Consider the following 16572-nt stretch of genomic DNA (forward strand, 5'->3'; position numbering starts at 1 on the left):
TAGAGCTCTGCCTGCCCTCGGATAGAGCTCTCCCTGCCCTCGGATAGAGCTCTCCCTGCCCTCGGATAGAGCTCTGCCTGCCCTCGGATAGAGCTCTGCCTGCCCTCGGATAGAGCTCTCCCTGCCCTCGGATAGAGCTCTGCCTGCCCCTTGGATAGAGCTCTGCCTGCCCTCGGATAGAGCTCTCCCTGCCCTCGGATAGAGCTCTGCCTGCCCTCGGATAGAGCTCTCCCTGCCCTCGGATAGAGCTCTGCCTGCCCTCGGATAGAGCTCTCCCTGCCCTCGGATAGAGCTCTCCCTGCCCTCGGATAGAGCTCTGCCTGCCCTCGGATAGAGCTCTCCCTGCCCTCGGATAGAGCTCTGCCTGCCCTCGGATAGAGCTCTGCCCGCCCTCGGATAGAGCTCTGCCTGCCCTCGGATAGAGCTCTCCCTGCCCTCGGATAGAGCTCTGCCTGCCCTTGGATAGAGCTCTGCCTGCCCTCGGATAGAGCTCTGCCTGCCCTCGGATAGAGCTCTCCCTGCCCTCGGATAGAGCTCTCCCTCCCCTCGGATAGAGCTCTGCCTGCCCTCGGATAGAGCTCTCCCTGCCCTTGGATAGAGCTCTCCCTGCCCTCGGATAGAGCTCTCCCTGCCCTCGGATAGAGCTCTGCCTGCCCTTGGATAGAGCTCTGCCTGCCCTCGGATAGAGCTCTGCCTGCCCTCGGATAGAGCTCTGCCTGCCCTCGGATAGAGCTCTCCCTGCCCTCGGATAGAGCTCTCCCTGCCCTCGGATAGAGCTCTGCCTGCCCTTGGATAGAGCTCTGCCTGCCCTTGGATAGAGCTCTGCCTGCCCTCGGATAGAGCTCTGCCTGCCCTCGGATAGAGCTCTCCCTGCCCTCGGATAGAGCTCTCCCTGCCCTCGGATAGAGCTCTGCCTGCCCTTGGATAGAGCTCTCCCTGTCCTCGGATAGAGCTCTGCCTGCCCTCGGATAGAGCTCTGCCTGCCCTCGGATAGAGCTCTCCCTGCCCTCGGATAGAGCTCTCCCTGCCCTCGGATAGAGCTCTCCCTGCCCTCGGATAGAGCTCTGCCTGCCCTTGGATAGAGCTCTCCCTGTCCTCGGATAGAGCTCTGCCTGCCCTCGGATAGAGCTCTCCCTGCCCTCGGATAGAGCTCTGCCTGCCCTCGGATAGAGCTCTCCCTGCCCTCGGATAGAGCTCTGCCTGCCCTCGGATAGAGCTCTCCCTGCCCTCGGATAGAGCTCTGCCTGCCCTCGGATAGAGCTCTCCCTGCCCTCGGATAGAGCTCTCCCTGCCCTCGGATAGAGCTCTGCCTGCCCTCGGATAGAGCTCTCCCTGCCCTCGGATAGAGCTCTGCCTGCCCTTGGATAGAGCTCTCCCTGCCCTCGGATAGAGCTCTCCCTGCCCTCGGATAGAGCTCTGCCTGCCCTCGGATAGAGCTCTGCCTGCCCTCGGATAGAGCTCTGCCTCCCCTCGGATAGAGCTCTCCCTGCCCTCGGATAGAGCTCTGCCTCCCCTCGGATAGAGCTCTCCCTGCCCTTGGATAGAGCTCTGCCTCCCCTCGGATAGAGCTCTCCCTGCCCTTGGATAGAGCTCTGCCTGCCCTCGGATAGAGCTCTGCCTGCCCTTGGATAGAGCTCTGCCTGCCCTCGGATAGAGCTCTGCCTGCCCTCGGATAGAGCTCTGCCTGCCCTCGGATAGAGCTCTCCCTGCCCTCGGATAGAGCTCTGCCTCCCCTCGGATAGAGCTCTCCCTGCCCTTGGATAGAGCTCTGCCTCCCCTCGGATAGAGCTCTCCCTGCCCTTGGATAGAGCTCTGCCTGCCCTCGGATAGAGCTCTGCCTGCCCTCGGATAGAGCTCTGCCTGCCCTCGGATAGAGCTCTCCCTGCCCTTGGATAGAGCTCTGCCTGCCCTCGGATAGAGCTCTCCCTGCCCTCGGATAGAGCTCTGCCTGCCCTCGGATAGAGCTCTGCCTCCCGTCGGATAGAGCTCTGCCTCCCGTCGGATAGAGCTCTGCCTGCCCTTGGATAGAGCTCTCCCTGCCCTTGGATAGAGCTCTGCCTGCCCTTGGATAGAGCTCTCCCTGCCGTTGGATAGAGCTCTGCCTCCCCTCGGATAGAGCTCTCCCTGCCCTCGGATAGAGCTCTGCCTGCCCTCGGATAGAGCTCTGCCTGCCCTTGGATAGAGCTCTCCCTGCCCTTGGATAGAGCTCTCCCTGCCCTTGGATAGAGCTCTCCCTGCCCTCGGATAGAGCTCTCCCTGCCCTCGGATAGAGCTCTGCCTGCCCTTGGATAGAGCTCTGCCTGCCCTCGGATAGAGCTCTGCCTGCCCTTGGCTAGAGCTCTCCCTGCCCTCGGATAGAGCTCTGCGTGCCCTTGGATAGAGCTCTGCCTGCCCTTGGATAGAGCTCTGCCTGCCCCTTGGATAGAGCTCTGCCTGCCCCTTGGATAGAGCTCTGCCTGCCCTCGGATAGAGCTCTGCCTGCCCTCGGATAGAGCTCTGCCTGCCCCTTGGATAGAGCTCTGCCTGCCCTCGGATAGAGCTCTGCCTGCCCTCGGATAGAGCTCTGCCTGCCCTTGGATAGAGCTCTGCCTGCCCTTGGATAGAGCTCTGCCTGCCCTCGGATAGAGCTCTGCCTGCCCTCGGATAGAGCTCTCCCTGCCCTCGGATAGAGCTCTGCCTGCCCTCGGATAGAGCTCTGCCTGCCCTCGGATAGAGCTCTGCCCGCCCTTGGAAAGAGCTCTGCCTGCCCTCGGATAGAGCTCTGCCTGCCCTCGGATAGAGCTCTGCCTGCCCTTGGATAGAGCTCTGCCTGCCCTCGGATAGAGCTCTGCCTGCCCTTGGCTAGAGCTCTCCCTGCCCTCGGATAGAGCTCTGCCTGCCCTTGGATAGAGCTCTGCCTGCCCTTGGATAGAGCTCTGCCTGCCCCTTGGATAGAGCTCTGCCTGCCCCTTGGATAGAGCTCTGCCTGCCCTCGGATAGAGCTCTGCCTGCCCTTGGATAGAGCTCTGCCTGCCCTCGGATAGAGCTCTGCCTGCCCCTTGGATAGAGCTCTGCCTGCCCCTTGGATAGAGCTCTGCCTGCCCTTGGATAGAGCTCTGCCTGCCCCTTGGATAGAGCTCTGCCTGCCCCTCGGATAGAGCTCTGCCTGCCCTTGGATAGAGCTCTCCCTGCCCTCGGATAGAGCTCTGCCTGCCCCTTGGATAGAGCTCTGCCTGCCCTTGGATAGAGCTCTGCCTGCCCTCGGATAGAGCTCTGCCCGCCCTCGGATAGAGCTCTGCCTGCCCTCGGATAGAGCTCTGCCCGCCCTCGGATAGAGCTCTCCCTGCCCTCGGATAGAGCTCTGCCCGCCCTTGGATAGAGCTCTGCCTGCCCTTGGATAGAGCTCTGCCTGCCCTCGGATAGAGCTCTCCCTGCCCTCGGATAGAGCTCTCCCTGCCCTTGGATAGAGCTCTGCCTGCCCTTGGATAGAGCTCTCCCTGCCCTTGGATAGAGCTCTCCCTGCCCTTGGATAGAGCTCTCCCTGCCCTTGGATAGAGCTCTCCCTGCCCTTGGATAGAGCTCTGCCTCCCCTTGGATAGAGCTCTGCCTTTGTAGAGCTCTCCCTTCCTGCGTCGCTGCTGTTCAGCAGCCTGGGGCAGGATTTGGCCCTCACCGCACTGTATTTCTTCATGGCCACCAGCTGAGGAGCCACGGTCCGCGTCACGTCCACGCTCTGTGACTGGCCCAGGAATTTAATGGCCAACTCAGCAGCCTGTGGAGAGAAACTGTCAGCAGCACAAGTGCTAAATGCTGTTTGAGAGAGGGATGAGGCTGGGAAGAAGTCAGTCCCAGCTAAAAGGCTGGGTCAGAAGCACTTGAACTATGGATAAGGGGAGAAAAAATGACAGCCGGCTTCAGCAATTCAGAGAAGAAAAGCCCAGCGACTCACACACATGGGAGAGGATCAGACCAGGACTTAATTGTTGTTGAAATTGGTACAAGGGCACAGGTATGAGTGAACAGTATGAAGAAGAACACAACCCAAAGGCTGGTGGACAGAGGCCACAAGAAGAAAGGGTGCCCATCTAACCAAGTCACGAATTCAGCGCTGCAGTGCAGGGAGACACGGGCACAAAGGCACGGGCACGCTGCTCAAGCGGTGCCATAGCCAGGATGCCAGTGCAGTGCAGGATGGGTAACAGCCCACCACGGCTCAGCAGGATGGCCGTGAAGGCTTTCGGACCCTGCAGCCGCCGGAGCCTGCGATCCTCCCACGCCCTGCAGAGACTGAGGCACCTCTGGGACGCACTGCGCGTTGTGGGAAAGCTGCTGGACAGCAGAGCAGAGAAGGGAATCACGGCGCCGGCCCGTACCTTCAGCAAGCACTTCTCCGTCAGGACGGCGTTGCTGGGATCCCGCACCTTCAGGTAGCAGTCCACCGCCCGGGCGTGCTCGCCCGCCCGCTCCCACTCCCGCGCCTGCTCCAGCAGCCCCTCTGTGCCTCTGCAAGAGGAAACGGCCTCAAGTTGTGCCAGGGCAGGTTTACACTGGATATTAGGAAAAGATTCTTCCCAGAAAGGGCTGTGGGGCATTGGAACAGGCTGCTCAGGGCAGTGCTGGAGTCACCATCTCTGGAGGGGTTTAAAAGGCGTTTAGACGAGGTTCTCGGGGACATGGTTTAGTGCTGGAGTTGGTGAGGTTCTGGTTGGACTCAGTGATCCTGAGGGTCTCTCCAGCTGCAAGGACTCTGTGGTTCTCTGGGGCTGGCGCAGACCGAGAGCTGCTGCCCACAGCGTGCAGGGCGCGCGCAGGCGGTGCTGAGCCAGCGACCTCGGACGGGGCTGCGCAGGGGACGAGCAGCACACACAGCCGGTGCTGAGGGGAGAACTGGTCTGGGACCCCAGGGGGACGCACTGGCGCTACAGGAGACCTCAGGGAGCTGCAAGTGGCAAGAGGACACCCAGGAGACCTTGGACAGCAAGAATAAACCTGGAGTGTCCCGGAGCAGCGAGGGTGTTAGGAAACCTATGCAGTAAGGAGTCCATGGTCCTCAAGAAGGAAACACCTGGATCCCATCAGGCTGTCTCTGTAAAGCATCAGCGCAATGGCTGAGGGGAAGAGCTACGCGTGTGTTCCTGCAGCCTGACCACAGCATTCCTCACCTGGAGCCCTTCTTGGCGGCCTCCCTGCCGCACTCCTCCTGCAGCTCTTCCAGCCGACCGGGCACGTACTCCTTGCAGATCCGCAGGGCCTCGCTCCACATGCCAGCCTCCTGCAAGCACAATGGGAGGAATGCTCACTGGTTCACCAGGACCCCCGCGCTCCCGGCCCCACGTAACACATCCGCCCTCTCGTGTCATCTTGCCAGAGAAACAGCTGGAAGAAACAACCACAGCAGCACCAGCCAACTCTTCCCTCCCCCAGACGGCACCTATGTCCATCCATCCACCCGCGCCACCCGAGTGGAGAGCGCCCGTCCATCCCAGCTGCCTCTGTGGAACAGGCACTGACAGCCTCCAAATGCACCCGCTCACGCTGCCCTGAGGGCCATCCCTGTTCTGCAGGACACCTCCGAGCGCTGAGAGAGCTGCGCTGTGCTGTGAAAGCTCTACCAGCTCAGTGCACCCGCTCACGCTGCCCTGAGGGCCATCCCTGTTCTGCAGGACACCTCTGAGCACTGAGAGAGCTGCGCTGTGCTGTGAAAGCTCTACCAGCTCAGTGCTCCAAGAGCCGGCCAGAATTAAGTTCTGCTTGGAACCACCTGAGTAAATGGCTCCTCTTTTGCTCCTAAGCTGACAGGGAGAGCTGGGAGATGGATTTCACTCCTCCTCCATCCAAACTGCTCCAGTGAGGAAGGCCGTGATGTTGCCACAGACCGCGCTCACCTTGTAGTACTTTATGGCCAGCTCGGGTCTCTGTGCGCGCAGGAGAAAGGCCTCTGCCTTCTGGAACTCCCTCTGCTCGAAGGCAAAACGCGCCTGTCCCACAAGGACATCGGCCACGCTGTCTGGGTCATGAGCCTCAGCAACGCGCTGTGCAGCATCCCAGTTCTGGTTGTGCACAAACCTGGGGAGTGAACGCGCGGGGTGACCGGAGGCACGGCAAGGAGCAGAGCGGCGCTGGAGAAGCAGCCAGGCTGGCACCCTGCGGGGCGGGACTGGGAGGGATACGTACATCAGCACGGCCTCCTTGGGCTTCCCAGCTTTAATGAATTCTGCTTCAGCCTCTTCAAACTTGCCCTAGGAGAGAGGAAGGAATTCGCTGGCGTGCCGTCCTGCCCCAACACCCCCGCACGACCTCCTCTGTTACCAGGAGGATTTATGAATCTCAGATGCGTGTGAAGCTTGGGGCTGTAGTTGTGGAGTCTTTTGGGTGAGCAGTGACTGCAGCCATGTAAGTGCCCCTGGTGACACCTGAGTGACCAGAGAGCTCCCACCTATTCCAGGGGTGAAATTACCTCATCTTCGAGGAACATGGCGTACTTTAAGTGGATCTCGGGCATCTTGTGCTTCATGGAGAGGCGGGCCAGCTCAAAAGCAAATTCAAAGATCCTGCAACAGAGGAGAAAACGGGGTGAGAGCAGGGCCATGCACTGAGGACACTGAGGACGTGCCTTCGTCACGAGCAAGACGTCGAGTAGAGCACAAGACACAGGGGGACGCGACAGGAACACAGAGGGCCGCAAGTGCACGGGCGCTGCCCATTCCTCCTGCTCCTGGCCAGAGAACAGGAGCTCTGAGAGCCCCTGCTAAGGAAATTCAGCTCCTTCACACTTGCTGGTAGAGCCAGAGGCCCTCGGTTCTGCCCTAAGGGGATTGACAAGACCCCCCCAACCCGAGCAATGTGGAGAGTGGGGAGAGCAGAAGCGAATGGCAGGGTGGGGGCAGGGGGACAGAACCCTGCCGGCAGTGACGGTGACACCAGGAACACCTCCCTGCCCCGCGGAGCCTGCAGGGCAAGCTGCCGCTGTGGGCCAGCTCTGAGGGGACGCCGGACACGCTGAGAGGTGCGGCGGAGCAGGATGTGTCCGCAGGCTGAACGCCTGTGAGGAGACGCACGGGTGCGGTGGGCAGACGGGCCGTACCCTGGACCTGCAGCTATTGTGCGCACACGGGTACCTCGGCAGCCCTTTCTGCACAGGGCGGGCAGATGGCAGAGCGGCGCTGCTCTGATGCACCTGCTTACCCGTTGTCTGCTGCATGGTCGATGGCCATCTCCAGAAGTCCGAACTTACTGAGGAGTTTCACAGCCGCCTCTCCGCCCAGGCTCTTTGCCCACATGTAGGCCACTTGCTTATAGGCGTTTGCTCCCCCGTGTGCCTTGGCCACCTATCCAAAGCAAGAAAGTGGGAGAGTCCAATGCATCCATTCCACCCTCAGCCGGCCGAGCCAGACTCTGCTCTCACGTGGTGCTTATCATCCCGAGGGAGCACCAAAAGCAACCGATCTCTGCTAAGGAAACCTTCTGGGGGCACCACTGGACTGCGGAGGGTGAGACAAGGGCTGTACGGCAGGGCAGAGAAGAGGCTGCTGCCTCCTCGCATGGCGCACACTGCTGTTAGGCCAGCAGAAGGGACCCCGGCAGCTGTGCCCACACCGGGGGAGCAGCGCCCACACTGGGGGAGCAGCGCCCACGCCGGGGGGAGCAGCGCCCACACCGGGGGCAGCAGCGCCCACGCCGGGGGCAGCAGCGCCCACGCCGGGGGCAGCAGCGCCCACACCGGGGGGAGCAGTGCCCACACCGGGGGGAGCAGTGCCCACACCGGGGGAGCAGCGCCCACACCGGGGGAGCAGCGCCCACACCGGGGGGAGCAGCGCCCACGCCGGGGGCAGCAGCGCCCACGCCGGGGGCAGCAGCGCCCACGCCGGGGGCAGCAGCGCCCACACCGGGGGGAGCAGCGCCCACACCGGGGGAGCAGCGCCCACACCGGGGGGAGCAGCGCCCACGCCGGGGGCAGCAGTGCCCACGCCGGGGGCAGCAGTGCCCACACCGGGGGGAGCAGTGCCCACACCGGGGGCAGCAGTGCCCACACCGGGGGGAGCAGTGCCGTGTGGGGCTGTGGGCAGAGCAATGCTCCCTGGTAGGGCTGCGGGGCTGGGAGCAGAGCAGCTCCGCAGTAACAGCGCTGCAGCGGCCAGGACCATGCCCTGCCTGCGGGGGACGCTGCAGCAGCCGCACAGGCGCCCCCAGGGCTGCACCACACGCTGAACCTGGGCAGTGTCTGCCACGTCTTCACATTCTGCGCTGACCAAACAGAGCAGCTCCTGCCAGGATCCTGCAGCCAGAGCCTGGTCCCCGCACGATGGGACAGAGAAGCGATGATTACCCTGTAAGCATCTTCCCACATGTCGTTCACTCGGTACATGTTCACTGCGGCCTTCCAGTCCTTGGCTTCCAGGTAATGGTACTCAGCTTCCTGCAGGCCCCCCTCTGCCTCCAGCGTCTGCACCAGAGGCAACGAGTTAGTGACACCCTTGTCCCCGCTTGGTCTACCAGATCCCCTACCAGGAGATGCGCTCACCTTGGCCAGGTGCTGGTGGGTATCGCCCAGTAATTCCTTGCGGTACTTGGTCACTAGGGAAACCATCTCATCATACATCTTATACTGCTTGTACATGGAGATGGCCCGATCGGGTTCATTCACAGTGATGTACAGCCTGGGAACACAGACACCTTCCAGCGGCTCAGCCCAGGACACCTCCAGTCCCTGCAGCCTCTGCCCAGCCAGAGCCAGGTCCTGGACACCCTGCCAGAGGGCACAGCTGGTGTGCAGCACGGTTGGTGTGCAGCGGGGCTGGTGGGCAGCGGGGCTGGTGGGCAGCGCGGCTGGTGGGCAGCGGGGCTGGGGGGCAGCGGGGCTGGGGGGCAGCGCGGCTGGGGGGCAGCGGGGCGGGTGGGCAGCGGGGCTGGTGGGCAGCGCGGCTGGGGGGCAGCGGGGCGGGGGGGCAGCGCGGCTGGGGGGCAGCGGGGCTGGTGGGCAGCGCGGCTGGTGGGCAGCGGGGCTGGGGGGCAGCGGGGCTGGTGGGCAGCGGGGCTGGTGGGCAGCGCGGCTGGGGGGCAGCGGGGCGGGTGGGCAGCGGGGCTGGTGGGCAGCGCGGCTGGTGGGCAGCGGGGCGGGTGGGCAGCGGGGCTGGTGGGCAGCGCGGCTGGGGGGCAGCGGGGCGGGGGGGCAGCGCGGCTGGGGGGCAGCGGGGCTGGTGGGCAGCGGGGCGGGGGGGCAGCGCGGCTGGTGGGCAGCGCGGCTGGGGGGCAGCGGGGCGGGGGGGCAGCGCGGCTGGGGGGCAGCGCGGCTGGGGGGCAGCGGGGCGGGGGGGCAGCGCGGCTGGGGGGCAGCGCGGCTGGGGGGCAGCGGGGCGGGGGAGCAGCGCGGCTGGTGGGCAGCGGGGCTGGGGGGCAGCGGGGCGGGTGGGCAGCGCGGCTGGTGGGCAGCGCGGCTGGGGGGCAGCGCGGCGGGTGGGCAGCGCGGCTGGGGGACAGCGCGGCTGGTGGGCAGCGGGGCGGGTGGGCAGCGGGGCTGGTGGGCAGCGGGGCGGGGGGGCAGCGCGGCTGGGGGGCAGCGGGGCTGGTGGGCAGCACGGCTGGGGGACAGCGCGGCTGGTGGGCAGCGCGGCTGGGGGGCAGCGGGGCGGGTGGGCAGCGCGGCTGGTGGGCAGCGCGGCTGGGGGACAGCGCGGCTGGGGGACAGCGGGGCTGGTGGGCAGCGGGGCTGGGGGGCAGCGGGGCTGGGGGACAGCGGGGCTGGGGGGCAGCGCGGCTGGGGGGCAGCGGGGCTGGGGGGCAGCGCGGCTGGGGGGCAGCGGGGCTGTGAAACATAAGCTATAGGTCTCCACATGTGGAGAGAGTACCTCTGACCTTCCCAAACTCTAGCCCCAAACTCTACTCCCACCCCAGGAATGGGCCCATCCCCACTACAGCCATTTTTTAAGGGCTAGGTCTTGGACTAGTACCAGGAAAGATGCTCACCTCTCGGCTTCCTTGTACTTGCCCTGCTTCTCCATCTCCTGGGCCTGGGTTATGTAGAGCACAGACACATCTTCCCGACTCATACACTTGATTGCCAGCTGCCAAAAGGAACACACATGGGAAAATTACAGCACGCTGCACAGCAATTTATTGATATATCGTAGTGAAAGAGAAAGGGAAAAGCAATCTCCTTCCCACTACAAAGAAGTGTGCGTGCTACACGCTGCACGCTCCGGGGAGAACAGGCGGTCGTTCGCCGCGGTGATGGAGGCGCACGGGACCAGCCCTGGGGAGCGCTCTGTCTCACAGGCGCACCCTCCCGCGGCAGCTGAAAAGGCACCGACAGCACACGAAGGCCAGGGGCTGCTTCCTGCCGGCCGCCCCACACGCTCCCTTTGGGAAGAGAGCTTGCTGATCGGGTGTGGGCCGACAAGGCACCACCATCTCCCGATGAAACACATTTCACCAGCAGGGTGAGGTCCCCAAGAGCTTTGGCTTCTGGCCCTACCTTGTGAGCCTGCTCCCAGAGCCCGGCCTGCGTGTACATGTCGATGGCATCCTTGGTCTGGTCTGCTTTGACGTACAGCTCCTCCGCAGCCTGCGGGAAACGACCATCCTCAGCACCCCAAGGGACGTGCCGAGCAGCGACGGCTGCGGTCTGCGGCCTCACCTGATACTCCTGCAGAGCTGCATAGTGCTGGGCAATCCTGAGGTAGTATTTGGCTGCTGTCTGTCTGTCCTGCAAGTCCAAAATGTAGATGGCCTTCTTCCACTGCCGGGCTCCCAAGGCTGCCTCAATGGCCTTAATCGAGCACCTAGCGCGAAAACCACAACGCTTTACAGCCAGCCAGCAGCCGCCGCCTCCGGCTGAGCGAGCGACCCAGGGAGACCAACGCGCTCCGCTGCCCGATCCTTCTGCTGGGTTAGAGCAGCAAAAAGCACCCGAATAACTGGGAAAGTAAAGGGGAAAGAATGAAAAACTACGACATTGGGGAAGAGTAATCAGGGATGAAAGACCTTGGGAGAGGGGCGGAAAGCACCACGGCGGGGCCAGCAGAGCCTGCATGGAAGCACCGTGGCACCAGCAAAGCGGGGCTGGCTCAGGCAAACCCCTGCTGATTTGAGCAAATCGTATCAGCCTCATAGCCTGCCAGGTTATTCAGCCACCACCTGTGCCCACCTGGCTTCGATGTAATGGTTAATAGCAGCATCCAGCTGTTTCTGCTGCACCAGATGGTCGCCCCAGGCCTCCTCCAGCGTCACGACCTCTGCGGGAAACGCCAGGCGAGCCAGCTCCACCGCTGCAAGGGCACACAACAGCGGTCACAGCAAACCAGCAGGGAAGCAGAGCCGGAGCGGAGCACGGGCCTTGGGCGCGCACACAGGGAGGGGAATGGCGTCTGATCCCCTCAGCTCCAACGGGCTGCCCAGCAACCTGGACCCGCGGAGGCCTGGACCAAGACCTTGCTGGTGCAACCAGCGCGATCGAGGCCTTGGGAACAGGACGCTGTTCTGGGACTGGGTGTGCTGGTGCCACATTGGCAAAAACATGATGAGACATGGAAGCTTCAGATCACCAAGGCCCCTCCGGGCTCTAGCGCAAAGCTCATGTTGCCACAAGGCCTGAGTACCCAGGCTCTGCTGGGGAGGGATGGGGGAGGAAGGTATTTAGCACGGTACCTTTCAGGAAGGCACTGCCCTTGCAATAGCACTCCAGAGCCTTCCGTGGGTTCCCGACCTTCTCAAACAGGTCTCCAGCCTAGTGACAAACACAAGCTGCCGGTTTCCAGAGCCACCATCTCCCCACACCATCACACACCCCACAGCCCCACGTACAGAGCTCGCCAGTCCTGCCACACAGACTCCTCCGTCAGCTCTGCCCTCCCCATTAACCGAGAGCACGGGGCGAAGGGAGCTTCAGGAAAGACTGCATGTGCTGAGACCGCAGCAGGCGGCGCACCCCGAGCGTTTCTGAGGTACCATCTCCCAACAAGACCAGGGGCTTTGAGACAGCTCCCTCCACGCACAGTGCCCGGTCCTTTCCAGGACCCCGCGGGCTCCGCTACCGGACGAGCATCCGGAGCAGGGGCAGCAGCGGGGCCGGGACGCTCGGCTCCTGCGGCACGTTCCACCCTGTAGGAAAGGGTGGCGGCCAACAGGGTGGGACGAGGCTCAGAGCTTGCGGAGCTTAGAGCACAACCTCAGAGAGCCCATCCCGGCAGGTGAAAGGCTCGCTCCCGCCCGTCTGAGCGGCGGTGAAAGCGCACGTCCAGAGGAAGGCTGCGCGAACACAGCAAGGGCACCCCAGCCCCTCCTCCGCTGTATCTGACAATCTGCGCCGTGGAAGCTTCCTGAGCTCGTCATGGTGCCTCACACCATCGTGTTCAACGCTTTGACAGACTCGACCTCCGTGATTGGTCCAATCACTTTCGGACCGTTTATACTTTGGGTACCAGAACACCTGGCAGCAGTGAGTTCCACCGCTGCTCCTTCAAATGAAGGCTGAAGAAAAGGTGACCGGTTTGGAAAAGCACAAAATTCTCTTGGGTTCTAATGAAATTGTGGGAAAATGCCAAAGGTAAAATGACACCGGAGAAACATAATTTAAGCATGGCACATAAAACAGGCTAGAAAAATAACTGGTTTTTGACACAACACATAACTGACCCGGGTAACTCATAGCAAACATTGTAAACAAAACGTACAGATGTTTCAAACAATAAGCTGAGAAGCTCATGGAAGTAAAAATCAATCAAGAGCTCTTGAACATCAAAAATAAAACTATTCGGGCACACTATGGTCTGCAAACCGCTGGAAACATGAAAGTACACCAGGAGAAGCGCGCCAGGAGAAGCGCACCAGGAGAAGCACGCCAGGAGAAGCGCACCAGGAAAAACACACCAGGAGAAGCGCCACCCTCTACCTGCCCGCCCTGCTCTCCCTGTTCGTTTCAGACGCCTGACCGAGGCCGCCGTTGGCCGGGGTGCCGAGCTGTTCTGGTCGGGCTCAGCACCCATTTCTTACACTAACGTGAAAAACACCCTTTTCTTCTAAAACTGTCACCTAGTAAGTAGTTACCAATTTTCTTGTGTTATTAGACGCAGAAAATAATGACTTCCCTCCTCTATGATATTTATGGTTCTCCAGACTGTCTTCCTAACCTCCTTTGTTTCTCTTCCTTAGCTTCTCCATGTAGCCTGTCCTTCTATGAAAGCTGTACCATCATTTTTATTCCACTATGAAGAAGCATGGTACAGTTCCACAGCAATACCAAGTTTTCCTGTGATTCCCGGCTCCTTTCCTGTTGGTTCCTATCTTCCAAAGGGCTTCCCTGACCATTACTGAACATTCGGCTGATATTTTGGAGACGTGTCGCGAATGAGCTGCGATCAGTAACTCAGATCTCACCCGTGTATAAGGGATGCAGTCGGGATTTCCTCCCGACTGCTGACTGCAAATTCATCAGCGCAGAATTACATCTGCTGCTCTCCAGCGCAGTCCCCTGCGTCTCAGAGGAGAAGAGGACAGGGGAAGGGCTCTGATGCCTCCAGCAGCAAGCCCAGCGGGGCAGGACACTCACCTGCTCGTACAGCTCCGCTCTGACCAGCGCCACGGAGACCCTGTTGATGACATCCCCGTGGGTCAGGAGCTCGTCCCGGCCCATGGCCAGCCGCGCTGCTCTCGCCGGCAGCCCTGCCCGCAGGTATAAGTTGATGGCTGCCAGGTAGTCGCCCTGTCCCTCCTGGACCTCCCCAGCCTTCTCTTCCTGCTGGGTGTCCAGCAGCCACTCGTAGTAACCCCGACGCAGCTTGTCCAGCATCGGGTGTCCCTGTTGAGAAACGCAGCCCTGGCTGACCTGGGCAAGGCAAGACGTCCTGCTCACCCCGCGGGCTCTGGGCAGCAGATCACGGCATAGATCCCTTGCCACCCTGTTAGAAACCACAATGCCAGCCCTGGGTACCACTGCACCGTTCATTCTTCTTCAAAGTCCTAGATGCTCCTAAACCCATTTCAGCAGCTGTTCCCCCTCGGTATTCACGCAGCTCAGCACTGACATCAGCACAGACTGATGACCTCTGCGTGGAGCCCCCTGGAGCACAGGTGGGGTCCGGACAGGGCAGGTGAGGAGAACCCAGGCCTTGAACAGACTCCCAGCCAGCCCACCTACCAAGCCAGCCCAGCCCGCAGCCTAGTGCAGCTATATTCTGTATGTTCTGTACCTTGGCCTCGGCCACCATAATGCATTCATCCCACATGTGCAGCTCCTGGTACATGTCCATGGCCTCCTCGGTGGCGTTCTGTGTCGGACAGCAAAGGGTCAGCCCCAAGGCTCCACGCAGCAGACACGGCCATTGAGCCCGCACAGCCAGCGGGGTTACATGTGCAGAAACACTTGGAAAAGTGGACTGCCCCTCTACATGGATATACGCCCTCCCCCAGCCTCTTCAGGCACCTCAGGGCAATCCCACATCTTGGAACAAGAAATATCTTCTATCTCAGGTCAAAAATCTCTTCTCCCGGGATTAAGCAACTTCTCCCTTGTCTCCTTCACACCAGTGCACAAACTTCCCTGCCCAGGAAGATGAGACCTCTCGTGTTCCTCGTTCCTTCGCTCACCTGCTCCAGGAAGATCATCTCCGCCAGCTTGTAGTTCTTGTCCAGCATGGCCAAGCGGGCACGCACCAGGTAATGGTCTGTGCCGTCCCCACCCTGCGGACAACACCAGCTCTGTCGGTTGCCGAGCCAAAGAACAGGCTCTGCAGTGACACCGGGGAGGGGACTGCGGTGGGACCTGGTCACTGCAGGAGCTAAAGACAGATGAGAACCACAGAAGTGACGGGACAGGAGCAATATGACATGGACAGCCGGACGAGGGACCTGGCAGCACGGATCAAAGATCAGGTCAGCGGTTTCTGCATGACCAGGTACTGGTCTGTGGCAGGGTACTGGTGAGCAGGGACACAAGAGAATGTGTATGCAAGTGTTTACTGAAAAGCAGCTGCCCTGCATAGCAGAAAACGTTTGACTTACGTGCTCTTGAGCTGCCTGATCAGCAATGGTATTGGTTTCATGCAGAAATCGAGCCTTTGCCATGTTGCCCAGAGCTGCGAAGCACCTGGAAAGAACAAAGCAGTTAGTCAATAACTGGGTTCTATTGCCCACTTTTGGTCCAAGGAAAGAAACTCAGAAGCTGGGCAGCAGACCCAGCTCTGCAAGCTGGAGAGGTGGGGTAGCCCTGCTGCAAGAGAAAGGGCTCTGAGAGACCCGTGTTCGTGTGCCCTCTGCCCCTGCCCCGGGGGGAAGCCAAGGACGTGACCGGAGCTCATGCTTCACCTCCCCAGGCTTCAGAGACGAGCTGAGCGTGTCCATGTCTGTCAGCTCCCTGGAGCTGCGCTACACACAGCAAAAACGTATGCTACGCAGTGATGTCTGCCTGTCCCCAGCTCCAGCACTACTGTCCAGGATGGAAGAGCAAAGCCATTGCCTGGAATAGAGAACACTTAATTCTCCAGCGCAGTGAATCTTCCAGGCCACACAAGTCCCAGCTTTAGTCAGACCCTGGTCTCTGTGAGGGATTCAGCAAGGAGTGTTTAGGCCAGAAAGACATGACAGCTGTTCCCGTACCTCTCTGCGATGTGCAGCTGCCTGGCTTCCAAAGCCAGCCTGCTCAGAGTCTTCCACATGGCCTCGGTCTCTGTGGACATCTCCAGGGTCTCCAGAAACGCAGTGGCCCTTGAGACAGAGATGTTCAGCGTTTCAGTAACAGAGCGGGAATGCAACAAAGCAAGCGGGGTGTGAGCAGCTCTGGGAGGACTGTACAGGCTCAGAGGTGCGGGTGCCGCGTCCCCGGGCCGAGGCGCTCGGGGCACACGAGGAGCAGAGGGCTGCGCCAGCGCGGGCAGCTCCCGGCGCCGCGTCCAGAGCAAGCCTCTGCTGCAAAGAGGTCTCTCAAGCAGTAACAGTGCTACGAACACATGAAATGTTCTTCTCTGGTCAATCTGAAAACCGTATAGCAATGCCAGCAGTGCCCGGGTGGCCACCATGGCTGCTCAGGCAGTCAGTTCTCACTCTGCACAGCTCCCGAATGTTCCCACGGCACTGTCACCACCATGAGGGGCAGCAGCACAACCACCCGAGTACCGCTGCACACCTGCTTGCTGCAGGAGACAGACTGCAATTTAGTGAAAACTTCTGCCCACGTCAACGGGACCAGACTGGCCAGTCCTTTGTGCCCTCACGTTTGAAACCCCAGAGCTGTGAAGATGAAAATGCTGAATATTCACTCCTGAAGGGCTCTACCGCACATGACAGCCAGACCTGGCAGCAGCATGGGTCTGGCCTGCCCTGCAGCTCTGTATGGAACCGGCTGCTGCAGTCATGCACTGCTGACTCTCAGGTGTCTGTGACGTGAAGCGGGGTCCCTGTCAGCACCATGTGGTGTATCCAGCACCCACCTGTGATAATCCCCGTCGTCAATGGCAGTTCCGAACTCTATGAGGCCTTCGTCCAGGGTGTAGGACACAGTGTTCACCCCCTCAGAGACTATCACTTCAGTCTTTCCATCATTCCGTTCCAAGTCTACAATATCCCCCTGGAAAGAGAACCAGCTGTCAGGACTGCCATGCTCCC

The 16572-nt window shown here is 61.3% G+C and overlaps 1 protein-coding gene across 2 annotated transcripts in view; it reads right to left on the reverse strand.

Moving 5' to 3' along the window:
• Positions 1-16572, reverse strand: part of IFT172 (intraflagellar transport 172) — a 46988-nt gene that overhangs the window by 13919 nt on the left and 16497 nt on the right. The window contains exons 17-36 of one of the 2 annotated variants that reach the window (XM_065834979.2): positions 16398-16534; positions 15568-15675; positions 14974-15058; positions 14560-14652; positions 14163-14240; positions 13523-13771; positions 11623-11701; positions 11123-11243; positions 10613-10757; positions 10451-10540; positions 9943-10040; positions 8501-8636; positions 8306-8422; positions 7165-7307; positions 6437-6530; positions 6154-6218; positions 5865-6045; positions 5142-5251; positions 4353-4482; positions 3653-3751 (exon numbers count right to left, since the gene is read on the reverse strand). In XM_065834979.2, the coding sequence (XP_065691051.1) occupies positions 3653-3751; positions 4353-4482; positions 5142-5251; positions 5865-6045; positions 6154-6218; positions 6437-6530; positions 7165-7307; positions 8306-8422; positions 8501-8636; positions 9943-10040; positions 10451-10540; positions 10613-10757; positions 11123-11243; positions 11623-11701; positions 13523-13771; positions 14163-14240; positions 14560-14652; positions 14974-15058; positions 15568-15675; positions 16398-16534 (2358 nt within the window). Of the gene's footprint in view, positions 1-3652; positions 3752-4352; positions 4483-5141; positions 5252-5864; positions 6046-6153; positions 6219-6436; positions 6531-7164; positions 7308-8305; positions 8423-8500; positions 8637-9942; positions 10041-10450; positions 10541-10612; positions 10758-11122; positions 11244-11622; positions 11702-13522; positions 13799-14162; positions 14241-14559; positions 14653-14973; positions 15059-15567; positions 15676-16397; positions 16535-16572 lie in introns of both variants that reach the window. The other variant, XM_065834978.2, reaches the window with a different exon arrangement.

This window comes from Patagioenas fasciata, chromosome 3 (genome assembly GCF_037038585.1).
Source record: "Patagioenas fasciata isolate bPatFas1 chromosome 3, bPatFas1.hap1, whole genome shotgun sequence".
Lineage (NCBI taxonomy): Eukaryota > Metazoa > Chordata > Aves > Columbiformes > Columbidae > Patagioenas > Patagioenas fasciata.